At 38.0% G+C, this 16,397-nt stretch overlaps 1 protein-coding gene across 1 annotated transcript in view; it reads right to left on the bottom strand.

Annotated features, from left to right (window-relative positions):
• The window catches only part of TNC (tenascin C), an 86,616-nt gene that overhangs the window by 30,403 nt on the left and 39,816 nt on the right, over positions 1-16,397 (bottom strand). The window contains exons 7-13 of the mRNA XM_072431554.1: positions 16,004-16,267; positions 14,644-14,829; positions 14,382-14,471; positions 12,990-13,253; positions 8,212-8,484; positions 6,388-6,660; positions 2,198-2,470 (exon numbers count right to left, since the gene is read on the bottom strand). Of these exons, the coding sequence (XP_072287655.1) occupies positions 2,198-2,470; positions 6,388-6,660; positions 8,212-8,484; positions 12,990-13,253; positions 14,382-14,471; positions 14,644-14,829; positions 16,004-16,267 (1,623 nt within the window). The remainder of the gene's footprint in view (positions 1-2,197; positions 2,471-6,387; positions 6,661-8,211; positions 8,485-12,989; positions 13,254-14,381; positions 14,472-14,643; positions 14,830-16,003; positions 16,268-16,397) is intronic.

Raw genomic sequence — 16,397 nt, 5'->3', positions numbered from 1 at the left:
GATCCAAGAAATAGTGCCTTTCAGATATTCAGAATGTATACAGATGATAGAAAAAGATGAAGGTGATTTACCCATTAGATTATTTAGATGTTATTTGTTTCATATTTGTCCTATATATCAGAAATTAAGGTGGAAGTAAAATCAAAAACTGAAGATTTGCTGTTCCATATGGAGGGCTAAGGCATTCTTGTGCCCAAAGACTGGAAGATGTCTATCTATAGAGGAGTCACTGTTCTGTTTGCTGGAGAGAAAGTTTGCATAAAGACCTGAAGTGCAAGGATCTCCTTGCTTCATCCATTCTGAGGATTTCCTCCTATCTCCCGATGCTTCATGATTTATCTCGCCACCGTTATTTAATCACCAGTCATCAGGGAGGCAGGGCTGGCATGGAAAAGCGAAGCCTTTGCTGCTCTACCTAATTGGCCACCTCTACACTGAGATACAAGGCATGGCAAGTCAATATTGGGGCAGCATTGTTAATAGGGGTGCCTAACCTTTTGCCCCCCCCCCTTTTTTTTTGAACAACCTTCAAGTCTTAATTTAAAAAAAATCTAATGCTAAACATTTTTTGTTTTTTTTGATAATGTAGGCAATAATTTAAACCATCACTCCATCAGGAAAAATAGACACATCAGAATGGAGGTGGAAATCTCTCCAAGACAGTTGTCACTATTTTCCCTCTTGTTCCAAAGACAACTCAACGTTGTGGAATTCAACATGTCCCAACATAATGTAGATGGAAAACAAAAACTCGATGGAGTTTTCTCTACATTCTCTACTCAACCCATGACCCAAAATTGTTCAAGCTACTTTAACAACTGTTAGCAGTAGCTCGGACAATGGGTGAGAGCATTTGTTTTTCTTCTGCTCCTTGTGATCACCAGTTTTTGTTCCATCTAGTCATACTTGCTTTTTTTCTTGGCAGTTGTTTATATCTAGGTAATTGAGAGTGTGTTTACCTCGGCTTGTGTCTGCCTTTTGCCATTTATAGCAAAGAAATTTTCTCTGACATCTGTAGCTTCTCTTGGTGAGAAATTCTTTGGACTTGTTCTACTAATAATGTAAACACCAAGCACTTGCTAACTAAGCCCCACATCCAACACATTTGAATTTATATGACGTTCTCACTATGGACTTCTGCTCAGTGTAACTCCATGGAAATTTACTCTGTCAAGCTGAAGACAATAAGTGGTATTTTAGAAGGATGATGTACTGTGTTGAAGGTTTTTTTCAAATGAGTACAAAGATTGTTTCACATTGCATTATGGGATTGAGATAAATGGATTCCCGCTTAATAGACATTGTTTGTGTACATTGAAGCATATGGAGAACATAAGTCAGTACTAGTACTAGTAGAAGACATGCTTTTCAACAGAAGTTTATAATTTCTTATGAATGTATGTTTTCCATAGATGCAGGATCTCAGGCACCATATGCAATGTGAAAAATGGAAAAATAAACTTAGGGTGTAATTTAAGTGAACTAGGAAACTCAAAGTCAAATGGAATTACTCAACTGTACCATTCCAGTGGACATTGACTTCCATCTTTGGTCTCTTGTAGAGCTTTGGCAGCTGCTGGAATGGCCATGTCTGGGTGTATGTCCCCCATTGTAGATTCTTTTACCACCTTCCTACAATATTATAAAACAATGATGTGGGATGGCACTGGAAGGCTCTGTATACCCACTAACAAACACTTGAACCATTGCATTACCACATAGTATCATAAGCAAAACCTGGTTCCCAGTTTTATGAATATTTAAAACTTTGAAAACCCTTGTCCCAAATAGAAGGTCTACTTGCAGCTGATCTCTCTCCAATGACCATGCCGTGTTCTGTTCTCATATGGAGGACGCCATATTGGTGGAGGCAGGGCTTTGCTTCCTAAAGTCAGATCTTCCAGCAAGAAGAACAATGAGCAGCACAGTAGTGGGATCAACAAATCCCACCACAGATCTCCAGAGACTGGCACTCATAGGCAGTAGCTCTCTAGATCTTACATTACATACTATCTGTAGAAGGAAACCCCATTTTAATGCCTAAAAAAATCATAGTTTGTCCACCAAATAGAAATGGGAATGACTTTGTTCTCCCAAGAAAATGTCAATGTTACTGGTGAATAAACAGACCTATATTAGAAATTGGTGTAAATAAAGATATATTCAGCGATGCCAACGTGTTACTAGTTTGGAGTACCTGTTGTTGCCTCTCCTTTCACTGGCGGAGAGCGCTGACCACTAGCAACACCATGCAGCTCAATCTCATATTCAGTGCCATCTCTCAGTCCTGTCACAGAGCTTGTGCGTTCACTGCCTAGCACTGTAAGAACCACCGGTTCATGCTGACGTTTGGCATCCTGTATTTTAATGATAAAGTTGTCAAAGCCACTCTCGTCAGCTGTCCATGACATATGAAACCCATCGGGGGTTATACTGGAAACTTTAAGGTTTCCAACTTCAGGTTCTGATTCTGTAAAAAAAAATCCACGAAAAGGAAAAAAAAGGAAATAAAATGGGTAAAATAATAATAATAAAATAAAAGTTCAGTGTTGTACTGTTGCAGCTGGAAACCAAAAGCAGCATATTAATGTATCTGATCAAGAAAAAGAAGAAATAACTTAATACGATGTTCAATACCTAGAGAAAAAATTGCAGAAGCAGCTATTTAGTAAAAGGAAGAAAACAGACATATAAAAAATAAAAGACTAATTTCATATGTTGTAGTAATTTTTTTTCCTGTTAAGGTAAAAAATACAACCCACAGTCAAAAGAGGTTCATCTGAATTTATTTGTAAGAGGACATCAAATAGTCACACCTACTACTTTTGATAGTCTTGTGTATCCTTATTGGCTTGTGACTCTGGGGTGTGTCTGTTACTCTGCTCTGTGCTGGCAGAGTTGAGTAATAGACACACCCCTCATCACACACAGACATGTATTACAGAGGCTCCAACTAGCAATGTGCCATGTATTTATTTGCAACATTTCCTATAATTTCCATTTGCAAGGCCAGTTAGCCCTATATTCCTATATGGCAAATAAATAAGTGTAGTTTTCTTATCTGATTGGCTGCTATGAGGTTTATCCCTCATTTCTCCAGCTTGCTATGGAAATTTAGACTCTACATTTTTTCTGAACCTACATACCTTAACCCCACCTATTTTACATTTTGTGTACTAGGTTGTCTTAGTAATGGTTGAACCTGGAATATCTCCCACATGCACATTTCTGACTGGTTTGAATATTTGCATACAGTTCCCTCTGATCTACAGTGAGCCCATGAAATTTGGAATACAATAGCAATTTGTTAATGGTTACAGGTCTTGACTCTACCCCAGCCTGTGACTGGACAGAAAATGAGAAGCAGTAGGCTCATTTTAAATCCCATTCCTCCTATCAGCACTTGGCTACCCAGACTAAGCTCAGCTGTATGGGTCAATGCCTATTTAAATTCAGATTCCTTCACCACTTACATTGCAATGACATTTAATGATGTATTCCTGAATACTGAGCTGCATTAATTGGCGTCGTTTATATCTGCCTGGAGTAAAGCTTTCAATAAGGTTGCCCATTTAAGCCTTCTTGACAGGTTACAATTACAATACAGCAAAATCTTTATGCTGTGGATCTTAAATAAACCTGTCCTGTCTGTATATAATATTTGTCAATCTGAACAAACCATTTATCAAACTGACTTTACAAATGGCCCACATGCAGCTTTTTTCACTTGCAAAAGCAGCTGGATTTGCTCAGGCTCAGTGTCCAAAATACGTGCAGCTTTCTATTTGGAGGTCTATGAAATGTAAGTTGGAGCTGCAGGTACACAAATCCTGAATATATTACGTTCAATATGGCAATTTATCTATATGAGGATTGTGGAGCTTGTTTACTTTTGCTCTAATAATGGTAACACATACAATTCACTAAGGACAAATGTTGGAGGCTGGTATGGAAAAAGCTGAACAATATTGCACGTAGAATGCATATTTCTTTATAGGTTTCTGGAAAATAATCATTTATTCTAAGCCCAAAAGCAAAATTATTACTTATATGTATGTATTTTGCTTGCCAGTCCTCAGATGTGCATTTTTCTTTTGTGCCTGGTGCCTCTGGCATACCTTTTATGTTCTGGCCTGGCTTTCCAATTTGGAAACCCCTCATGTTCTGTGCTAGGGTGGCAATGCCCCCTTCCCAGACTGTACTATGGAGAAGCAGCGTTGCCACCCTGGCCTGCCATTCTCATTTGGACTATCCTGGCATAAACTTTCTGTCCTAGATTGGCAACTGTCTTTCTCTGTACTGTGCTATGGAAAAGCAGCATTGCCACCCAGGTTTTCCTTTCTGATTAGGACTATCCCTGCATATACTTTCTGTCCTAGGGTTGCAACACTACTTTCCTGTACTGTACTATGAAGAAACCACGTTGGCACACTGGCCTGCCTTTTCTGATTTGGACTATCCTGGCTTTCCATTTCTGTCCTAAGAAGGCAATGCTCCACCATCATATTATACTATGGAGAAGCAGTGTTTCCACCCTGGCCTTCCTTTCTGATTTCGACTACAAAGACCTCCTATGTACCTCATTGCCCGGAAGGAGATGTGTAAGTCACAGAAAATACCTAGGAAGACTGATTACATATCAGTTTAAAGCACTGGATGTCTTAAGGATACAGTTAGGATCAATTGATACTAATTGTATTTACTTGAAAAATTGAAAATGAATGTACCCACCACCACATCTAAGAACTGGTAAGCTGCAATATGACAATTTTGTTCTTGGGTTTAGACATATTTTAAATTTGAAATCAGGGCATCATTATTATGGGTGTAGATGTGTTAATAACTCTTACCCATTGGGGTCTATTTATAAATGTTTTCAGACAAAATTTACCCAATTCTACCCAAAATTCCATTTTAAACATTGGATATAATAGGAAAATGAATTCCATATGTTGTAGTAATTTTTTTTCCTGTTAAGGTAAAAAATGAAAAGAGGTAATCTAATTTTTGCTTGGAAGAGGACATCAAATAGTCACACCTTCAATTTTTGATAGTCTTGTGTACCCTTATTGGCTTGTGACTCTGGGGTGTGTCTGTTACTCTGCTCTGTGCTGGCAGGATTGAGTAATAGACACACCCCTCATCACACACAGACATGTATTGCAAAGAAGGGGAGGGGGGGTATATGACCGGCTCCAACTAGCAATGTGCCATGTATTTCTTATTGCAACATTTCCTATCATGTCCATTTGCAAGGCCAGTTAGCCCTATATTCCTATATGGCAAATAAATGAGTGTAGTTTTCCTATCTGATTGGCTGCTATGAGGTTTATATATATAACTCATTGGTAACCATTGATTCACACATTTTCTATTCAAATTTATTGTGAAAAATGTGTAAATCATAGGATAAAGTTTTGTGAATTTATAAATAGACCACCAAAAAACATAAAATAAAGGGCTAGAATGATTTGACTTGTGCCTGCACCCCTCTTCCGCCCTGCATTTGAACAACCATTACCAGCCACAACATTATCACATGTGGACATTAGAATAATTCAGCTTTCACATAGCTGCACAAGATGCATAATAAAAAAAATATCATATCTGGAATGGCTGTCCAATCTTGAAAAAGAAACACATACAATCAGGAAAAGACCTGCACAATAAAATAAAGCAAATTGATATTTATGATGATGGAAAATGCCAAAAAGGTAATATACAAAAAAGCTTTTTTTAATGCCAACCCAGTGGTACCAAAAATCCATAGTGAGGGATGTGGGTGGCAAGAAGGTCTTTTCTTTTATTAAATTCCCCTTTATTTTTTTTAGCTTTTAATTTTCTTACCTATTGTTTTGCATGTACTAAATTTAGAAAAGGAGAATGAATAAAAAGCTTTTCCTTTTATTTCAGGTTAGGACTATAAATAAATACACACTGCCTCATGTTATGAAAATGGGAAATGAGTTCTCTAGCTTCGCAGAAGAGAACTGGGCAGGACTGACAACACTGCTTAGGATTTTGTTGAAACAGAAACAATGTTCTCCACATGCTCTCCCCAGAATGATTTTTTAAGGTGGGTGGGAAGAAGCTGTAGGCAGGTGGTTACCCTTGTATTGTTACCCAACTTTTCTGTAACACCTGAGTGCCGGGAGGGGCACCCAGCTAAATGGGAAGACGACAATTTCCCTGCATTTTTATCCACTTAATAACAAACATTGCTGCAATTTAGATTTCGATGTAGAACTGTAGCCTCTTAGTAAATTACGCCTTTGGCATAGAAATGAAAAGGTTGGACATACATACAGGAACTAATGAGAGATGAGCATGGAAGCTGCAAAGAAAAGCTACACCCAAAGGTGAAATAAATCAATGTAGATCCAATACCTGAAGTTGCAGAGACACTAATAGGTTGCATTCGTTGACCACGAACAATACCATAGAGGTAGATGGTGTAATGAGTTTTGGGTAATAACCCTGAGATAAGAGTATTCCTGAGATCGCCAGAGACATTAAATCTCATTGGCTCCTGTGACCTGTCCTCATCAGTAACCTCTACAACAAATCCATCAAATGAATCTTGTGTGGTTGTCCAGGACAAGTCAAAGCTCTTAGGTGTGATACCGGTGACAGAAAGGTTGTCAACTTCTGGCTTGTTTTCTGAGCAAGGAAAAATGTAATTCGATTAAATTGTTGCATGACCAACAACACCCACATGGATGCCTAGTCAGCAGCCCGCAAACCTCGCCAGAAGATGAAAGCAGAAGTCTGGTGCACATTTCAGAGATGTAGCAGAAGGCCTCACTCAAGCCAAAGTTTTCCATGAAGCTCTGAATAGACCCGCGTAAGCAGTTTAACATGCTGGCATGTACATGCAATGTAAAGCTCAGAGCATGAATGAATAAAGCAGATGAATGCTAAAGCATCTGTCGTTTTATATAATCGCCCTGCATCCAAACTACACAGTCGGATGCCAAAGAACAAGTCATTTTACTGTTGCAATATATTTTTTTGTGGGTTTTTTAATGATTTGAAAAATAATTCTTTCTAATTCACATTGGTTATGTTCTAATTGACCATATACTTTTAATAATCTGGGAATGGAAGGTTCCTTAACTTCCTGTCCAAGCAGGAAATTCCGTCCAAATACAGTTGTCCATGAAAGTGTCCTTGTTGGAAGGTTTCACTTCTGAATTTTTCCTTCACTTTAATTCTCGAAGGCAAAAAGGGAGGCTGAATCTTTCCAATGGAGACACAGTCAGTAATTAAAACTTATAGGATAACTTTCCACTTTCTATGCAAAGCTAAAAAAAAGAAATGTCTTGAGTTATACTTTGGGGCTCAAACAAACCAACTTTGGTTTCTGAGGAACCCATTAGGAGGATATTTTTACTAAACTATTCTGCAAGTTATTATTTTATGAAAAATTGGATATTTACAAATTTCTTCGGAATACATTAGGATTTTACCCCAGACTTCCAAAGCCAAATAGTCTACACCAGTGTTTCTCAACCAGGGTTCTGTGGAATCCAAGGGTTTCTCCAGAGGTTACTTGAGCAATTATCAGTTTGTGACTCTCTCTCAGTTTAACAGATTCCAGTGATCATTTTGGCTTTCTCCAAGGGTAGCAGCCTTCCCACTTGCTATCAATGAAGGAGGTATTGTTCCCAATGACCACTAAGCCAATGAACTGTGAATATAGAAATTATAGCAGGGGCCCCTGAATATCTAAAAGTTGTTTCAAGGGATTCCCCTATATTCCTATATTAAAATAATTGAGAAACACTGTTCTACATATTCATTTTCCCTAATGAAAGGTCTCCAAGACTAGAGAAGATAGATCAACATTGATCCCATGGTGCAGAGATACAAATTCTAAAAGTATTTTAACTATCTTAAGAGTTTGAATCCCCGGTCACATTTTTTATTTTTTTAAGAATTATCCTTCTTATGAAAAGTGCAAAGCAAGCAAGCAGAACCCTCAAACAGCTCATGAAAACTAATCCATGAAAAGACTGATTTGGGATGAGTTCTTTTTTATCATTTTAGCCCAGTGCATCAGCAGCAGATGTTGCAAAGAAAAGTGATAACCCCCCCAAAAAAAGCCTTTGTGGATGCAAATGGTGCACTAGGTGTATAGCTGGTGGCTAGCAAATAAAGAAGTGACCCCACCTCCCCAAGGTGAATATAAAGCATTCCAGCATTTGATACCTGTAGAAGCTTCTCCAAAGAGAGGCTTGGTGTCAATTCCCCGAATCACCCCATGTAACGTGATGTTATATTTTGTGGCCGGCTTCAGGTCCGGCACTTCCAAAGAGCGAAGGTCTCCAGGAACCACAATGGTTCGTGGTTCTTCTCCATCCTCTAATTCGTGAATCTGAATCACAAATTTCTCATAGTTGTTGTCTGGAGCTACCCACGTGAGTTTGAAAGAGTCCCAGCTCACTTGGGACACCACCAAGTCGCCCAGCTCACGCAGAATTTCTGAATATGAGAATAGGTTGTTAATATATACAGTACCTTGGACGGTGAACATATTTGGAAGACAGCTAAAGTTAGATTATTGGTTAATAAAGAAAAACATTCATCAAATTAAATTTTGAACACACAGTGCAGAAATGCAAACCTAAAAAAAGAGTAAAAAATGGAAATTAATAATAATAAAAACCAAGGAAAAAGAAAACCATGGAGTTTTTAGAGACAAGGACCATGATTAGTTCACCAAGTTTGAAACAATTATGGACATTTGCATGCATACTTTTGGTGAATACTGCAAGATGGAGAATGACAAAAAAGAACTAATTTCTACAGAAGAGAGGGGGAGTTGTTCTGTTGCTCTACAACACTGCCAGTCCTAAAGTGACAATGTTGCTCCATAAAAGAATCAGCGTACATGAGCATTGTCACCCAACCGGCTGATTATAGAAAACTAACAATGCTTGCACAATTTAAAGCATAGTAAGGTGAAACATTTTACATTTTGTTGGATTTAGATACACTTTAACCATTCATTTTTCATTTCCCATGGATATAGATTTGTTCTTCAAAAATGTGTTAAGGTATTTTAATTTCTCAACCAGGGTACCTCCAGAGGTTGATAGGGGTAAGCAATAAGCAGTTTGTGCCTCTTGGGTCAGTATAAGTGACAGAAATGATCTGTAAGGGTGACATTCTTCCCAATGGCCAGCAATGTAAGAGGAGTTCTTCCCACTGACCACCACACTAATGTACTGTGATCTGTGGGAATAGTAATTAAAAAAGGGAATGCCTAACTGAAAGTTATTTCAATGGTTCTCCAAGGTTAGAAAACTGATTTAGATTATAATTTCATGATAATTTTATCCATAAATGTAAAGCTTAACTCTGGGCTAATTCTAGATTACCCTTGCAGTTTGGCTGCCGCTTAATGCAGGGGTAAATACTAATATTCATATAAGAGACTGGTATGATTGGATAATAATAAAAATCAGTTTTAGTACCATTATCCATAACTTTTCTCCTCTTCATGTGACTGGTCTCCCCCGGCCTCCTGTTTTTACTGCTCTTAGGCTTTCTGATGTCATCACATTCTATGCAGGACCTGCAGTCCTGCACTGGAAGTGAAGACATTGAGGGCCCACTCACAACCTGGAGATCCAACAGGAAGGGGAGAGCACCAGCTGATGGGCAAACTATGAAAGTAATGAAAACTGTAGTCAGGAAAAAATGTATTTTACTGGTACCCTGGATGAAAACAAGAACCTATCCTTTGCCATGTAGGGGAAGAGGGGGATGGAAATTGCATTAAAGGGCCAACTTCAAGGGTAGTTTTGGCATTTCCCAGGGTTCACTTTAGGACTTAGGAAACAAAACAATTGTTCCAAAGATTCTGTTACTTTATGTTGGTACATTTTACTATAGTACTATGCCCAATAATAGGAGAAAAAAGTAGCTTAGGAAAAAGGAAAAGATTATACAGAGCATAAAAGGTTACACAGATTCATTCAGATTCATATTGAATTTGTTATTATTCCCAGTTCTTTTGCCTTACAGGAGGAAGACTGATATTAACTTGTGAATAAATTGGTCTACGCTTTTAGTGAATACATTTCACCACATTGTGAATGCCAGCATTGTAGTAAATCTGCTTGGCTAGCATTCCCATGCCAGAATAAAATTTAAGATGGTCTTTCCTTAAAACAAAGGCTCGCTTCAGACTTCAACTTGTTAAGATTGTCTTTAAATCTTAATCACTTTTTTCCACTTTGCTGCACATGGATTCTCTCAGGACGGAGACCCCAGGGCATATTCCTGGACTATAGACAAATGGATGATGGGCTCTGTTTGATTCGGATAGGCAGTGTTTGTCTCACATGATGAATGCATGAAAACCAGATGAAAGAGATGAAATCACTAAAAGCTCCTTAGCGCTCTCAGAATTTTTCCTTGTGTTCAGTCATTGAGAAATCTGTCTGCCATTCCCAAGACTGTACTAAATAAAACGTTGCTGACTATATTGATTTCATTGACAATGGCACGGTGCTTTTAAGCGGATTATATGTGCAGGGGAAAAAAGTATTACCAACGCCATTTTCTGTTTGCAGACTATAAAAGTTAGCAACTGACAGAAAAGTTGTGTTATTCCCAGTTTATAAAGTGGAATAACACTTTGTTCTGTATTTTCTGTATTTTTTTTACCTGATCTTACAATTTTATGAGTGGCTTAAAGTTAAACTCCAGGCAAAGAGACTAATGCAATAGTTTGTGAGTCTTACAGTCATAGTCTAGGCAGGAAAGGCATTTAATTACAATTAAATACTACAAACTACCTCCAGTCTATCACTAGACATTGAAGAAGAAACTATAGATTGCCACAAATTGGCTCACTGTGTGGTTTCGTCCAAGATTAGCTGACACAGAGTCAGGTACACAGCTTGTTATATCTGCTTAGAGTTTAACCCTATTTTCTTTATAAATCAAAAAATAACTCAAAGCCACCTAACTACACCCTTTATGTGCTTTTAGGGGATCTGTCCTTACCCACTTTTCAGTATATGCACAAATATGCATACATTTTCACCGGTGCAAAAAAAAAAATCTCGTTTCTACACCCCCGGCTTTCTTCTGATTGGTCACCACTTCTTCAAAGGGATATTTGCACACCTTTAATTGGTGCCTGTTATTTATCTTTATTGCCGAATTTGCTTGCATTGACTATTGAACCTTTGGCTACCATTGATGAGGACAAGGGGTACTTCTGTACTGGGCCCCAATTACCAATAACTTGACTTTGCAATGCTGGAAGATTTAGACATCGAGGAGGGGAGCCCAGGAAGTTTGCCTCGAAAAAAATTTTGATGCCTGTACCAACTTTTTTTCTAATCATGATTTTCATTGGCTTTCACTGTTATGAGATTTTCCAGGGTATTCCCTGCCAGAACCAACTTGTTGTTTCATTTGGATCTGCCCCTGATGTGCTAAGCTGTTGACCTTGCCAGGTCCTGTGGAATTTATTAGCCCAGGTATAATATATTATGACTTAAAGTGTATCTCAACCCATAGACAGATGTGGTGGCATGATTTTAGCTAGTAACACTTTTTCTGTCCCAAGGTGTTCTAGGGTAATAAAACTATGGACGAGCACTGTCATCATAGGACAGGAAGTATATTAGAATCACAGAACACCTTCCTTCATCTTCCATCTTCATCTGTTTTGGAGTCACAGTGAAATGCATCACAACTATATGAGCTTGGTAAACATCCTGTTCCAAAACCAAATTGTTGAGTTTGAGTGTTCCCAGTGAATGACATTCCATCCTTGTCTAGTTTGGGGAAAGCTCTTATCCATTTAAGCATGACTATGTCACTGTACAAACCATCTCCATAAGAAAATGGCATGACCAGTTTGGTATGGAGATATAGTTCCCTACACAGAGCCCCAACCTAAACCCTACTGATAATTGAAATTTGAGGTCTTCTCATCCAACAGTATCTGACCTCACAAATGTTCTTTTGGCTGTAGACACGTCCCAATATCTTTTGGAAAGCCCTCCTAGATAGGTTTAAGGTGGCATAGCCCCAACAATTTAATGACCATGGTTTTTCAATAAGGAGTCTATCAATCTTGAAAATATGTGTTTTGTTCAGGTGTCCATAAATTTTGTCCATACAGTGTAAAGCTGATTACATGATGGGGTCCTTATGGACAAGGGGATAGATAAAGGAACTATGCAGAAACAACAAACCATAAGTTAAATATGTATCTGGTAAATGTTGTATCTTGTCAAAAATCTACTATCCATGATCTCATTCCTAACACAGCACTCATCATTTGATATGTTCCTTGTAATGTCGATCTCCCCATTTGATTTTTCCAGGCTAGTGTCTCCAGAGTTGCAAAATATATGGAAACTGGAGGTTGTTATGCGCCTGGTGATGACTCTACCAGGTGACTTCTCAGAAATTTGAAAAGGTCAAACCTTTTGGAGTCTGCGTTAAAGATCAGTTCCCTGTGGAACCCTTACTACGCTACTTGGGGGAAGTAACATACTATAAAAATTTACATTTCCTCTTATTGGTTTTGAAATCTTGGTAAATGTATTTAGCAGTCACGGCAAAAAAAAAAAAAACATAGAAGATTTTTAACAAGAGCAAATACAGATTAAAGAACCAAGAAGACTCAAGTATCTGCAAAAAAAGTTAAAGTTAAAGTTAAAATCAAGATAAAAGAGAGGCGTATTATTCTTTGGAAGTAGCACCGCTCGATGACACTTTGGCAGTTCTTGTAAAACTAAAAGAAACTCTGTGGGTTAGAAATTCAAATTAGGCGAATATTTGTAAGAATAATTTCTTGATGCACGTGACATTTTCCTTTGGTAACAAACAATTTGAAACAAGGCACAAAAGAAAATCAGAGTAACTCAACCCCTTGAACGTTAAGCTTTTGATCCTTAGTCAATAGGATGATATAGCAACAAAGCTCCTAAATTCTTTGAAGTGGCTTTACTTACCAGTACTACCAACTACAGATGCCGGTTTGCTCTTATGTCGACCCTTCTCAGCAATAAGCGAAATGCTGTATTCCTTTCCAGGCTCAAGTCCAGTCAATATATAGGAAGTGGCATCTCTTAGAACCTGAATTTCGCTCTCGCTGCCACCAACTGGTATATAGACCAGTCGATAATGATCAAATTTGGCTACTGGTTTTATCCAATGCACATTCATTGTTGTTTCGGTGGAACCAGCAATCTCCAGATCTTTGGGTGAATCTAAGTCTGAAATAAGACATTTGGTTTGTTAATAGTCATACTTGTTGATCATGGCAGTGTAATTAGGATTGATTTAGTTAATACATACAAGGAAATATCACCAGGCAAGGGAATTTTATCTTGGCTTTGTGATTGGGGTGAAGCCCTACTGGCTTTAGACATCCAATCATATGCATGCAAAAAACAAATTACATTACCTTGAACATGATTCAGTATTCTTTGCAAAGTGAACTTCCACCACATTCCCTAAGCCAGTGATTCTTAACCAGAGTTCCATGTTACTTTAGCAATGAGCAGTTTGTGATATTCAGGTCAGTTTGATTTTTTTGAAAATCTGTCCCAGTGACATTTTTCTCATTGACCCGTAATGTAAGATGCATTCCTCCTACTGACCACCACTCTTAAGGAGTTGTGGATAATATAGCAGGGGTTCCCTGAAGACCTGAAAGTTATTTCAAAGGTTTCCCATTGGTAAAAAGGTTGAGAAACACTTCACTAAGCTAAGTGAACTATTCCTTACAGAATGATAATTTGCCAAGTGAAATTTCATTAGTCAACCAGGCATATTGAGTTTTAATTTTGGGTGACCTAGCACCTAGCAATGTATGCCACTGGTCCACTTGTCAAAACACAATCACTTTGTAGTGAGCAAGCTAGTCCTTACAATTGTCCTTGATTTTCTTGGTCAGATCTCCATAACCAGGGACATATTGCATGCAAGTTGGAGGATCCCTAAAGAACGTGCCTGCTCAAAGATTTGGATGGAAAAATCAATTGCATGCATCAGAAGGAAAGGTGTTCTTTTGTAAAATAGGATAGTTTATTGATAAGGTTGTGGAACATTTGGCCTAGGTTAGGGAGGGGAAGATTAAAAACAATATGATTGATGGATTGACAAGGATCTGGTACTGCTGGAGAGTGGAAATGGGGGATGTTTAAAGTAGGTGACAAGAAAAATCCTATGTAATAACAACATATCAGCATAGGAAAAGGTGATGTATTGGGAAGAGATAGAAGCCACTGAGTATGTAGTGGCCAGCAGAGATAGAAGGTGTGCATAGCAGTACACAGTGACTTTGTTGGGTAATTTGCATTAATCACCATTACTAATACCAAGGTTTTCTTATGACTTACCAGTTGCTGCATTGATAGTGGCTGGAGAGCTTTCTCGGTCTTGTTTTACTGCAGTCAATCCAATGCCATATTCAGTACCGGGTCTTAGACCTAGGAGAGGTTTACAAATACAACATTGTGTTTAATAACCAACTCTAGGCTTAAAATATAAAATAACTCTAGGCTTAAAATATATCTAAACCCAAGTACAAATGTTTTTTTTTTTGGTTTTAGTACTTCTTTATTTTAATTTATTACAAAACATTATGGTAAAACTACTGACCTGTAAGTGTTGCTTTGGTGGTTGCTTGATTACTCCTTGGCACAGTTATTTCTTCATGATCACCTCCAGAGAGTGGGGCAAACTTAATCCTGTAGAAGTCAATGTTGGCCTGGGTATTCTTCCATTCAATTGTAATAGTGCTATCAGTTTGAGCAACCTTCTTCAGGTTCTTTGGAGAGTCCAGATCTTAAAAATAACCATTATCATAATGAATAACTAATTCATGGTATCATTTATAAGGCTATCATAGATGTCTATCAAAAAGTAACACTGACAACTTCAATGGCCAAAGTACAGGTTCCCTAGGTTTGCACTCTAAACAAGATTTCACAAGCAGTGTATAGTAATGTATGATGTGGACATTGATGAAGTTGACACAATATACATTTTGCAGTAAATCTCATTGTAGTTAAGGAACCTTATCTGGATTTAGATGTCAACTGTTGTAATAATAAATTCATCATGATTAGTGTTGCAACTCAGATTTAGGCTGAGCATCCAACATTTAATTCAGTTCCAATATAGCCAATTTATCTTTTAACCAAATACAAGTCATTGGTGGTTGTAGTCAACAGTGGGGCCCTGTGCCAAACGGCTTTGGGATATTGAGCATTTTTATGGCTGTCTGAATGTATAATTGCCCTGAAACCACAATCTAATGAGAATTCTCTCCACTATATAAGCATTTTCCCTGGCTGTTAGTGTCAGGGGTGGTCCAGTTCCCGGACAATCACCAACCAATTAAAAGACCACTGTACCAGTAGTGGAAGTCTTGGGCAACTGTCCTCAGTGCACATATTGGTTAGCAAGGTAATATTCAGTTTTGCTCCAACTCAGGCCAAACATCAGCCTCAGGTTCCGATGAAAAATTTAGTTATGTACAGCAACACCAATGATGATGTTATTTTATGGATCCAATGTCAACAGAGCTGCCTTAATCTGAAAATATATTAGAATTTTCCTAGAGTTCTCTGTTTGTTTTAGTGTGGCTAATTTGGAAAAGTGTCATGTCAGTTAGGTACTGACCTTGTAAATGGCCAACAGGACAATGCCCCAGTGGTAATGTTTATTCAAACAGTAGTAATTGTGCAACTTTACAATGTATAAACAGGAGGAGGAAATATTATGTGAACAACATTCGGTGTGGATGAAATTTATATATAATTGGTTCTGGTTTTGCCCAGATCTTCCTTTTTCTATACAATTTAGGTGCCTGCTGACCTTGCAGTGCCTCTTTCCTTCTGTTTAATAGGTTTGATTTGCAATGTGGTTGCAGATTGTATACATGAAGGTATCTATAATGTTTAAGACCTTTAGGGTGTAGAATAAAGAATATTGTAAGAATATGTTTTCCAAATACCTGTCGTAAAGGTCTCTGAGACAGGGAAACTTGTCATTTCTCCACGTCGGGATATTAATATCACTTCATACTCAGTGTCGGGTTTTAGATCGTTCATGGCAAACTGAGTCTCATCTTCAGAGAGTTCTACGGTGGTTCTGGGCTCATTTCCTGTTCCATAAGTGATAGAAACGCCGTCAATTTCTGCTTGAGGTTTCACCCATGTTATAAAGGCAGAGGTGTCTGTAACATCTTTCACATCCACTTCACTGGGGGCATCCAATCCTGGAAAAGAAAAATGTTTAAGTTAAAGATTAACCCATGGTATAAATTTCACCAAGGGCAAACCAGTTTTATCATTGCCATTGTCCATATGGATGATACGCTTAGCATTGAACTTCATTCTCATCTTTAA

The sequence above is a fragment of the Pyxicephalus adspersus genome, chromosome Z, assembly GCF_032062135.1.
Source record: "Pyxicephalus adspersus chromosome Z, UCB_Pads_2.0, whole genome shotgun sequence".
Taxonomy (NCBI): Eukaryota; Metazoa; Chordata; class Amphibia; order Anura; family Pyxicephalidae; genus Pyxicephalus; species Pyxicephalus adspersus.
This window is presented reverse-complemented; position numbering and strand designations above follow the sequence as displayed.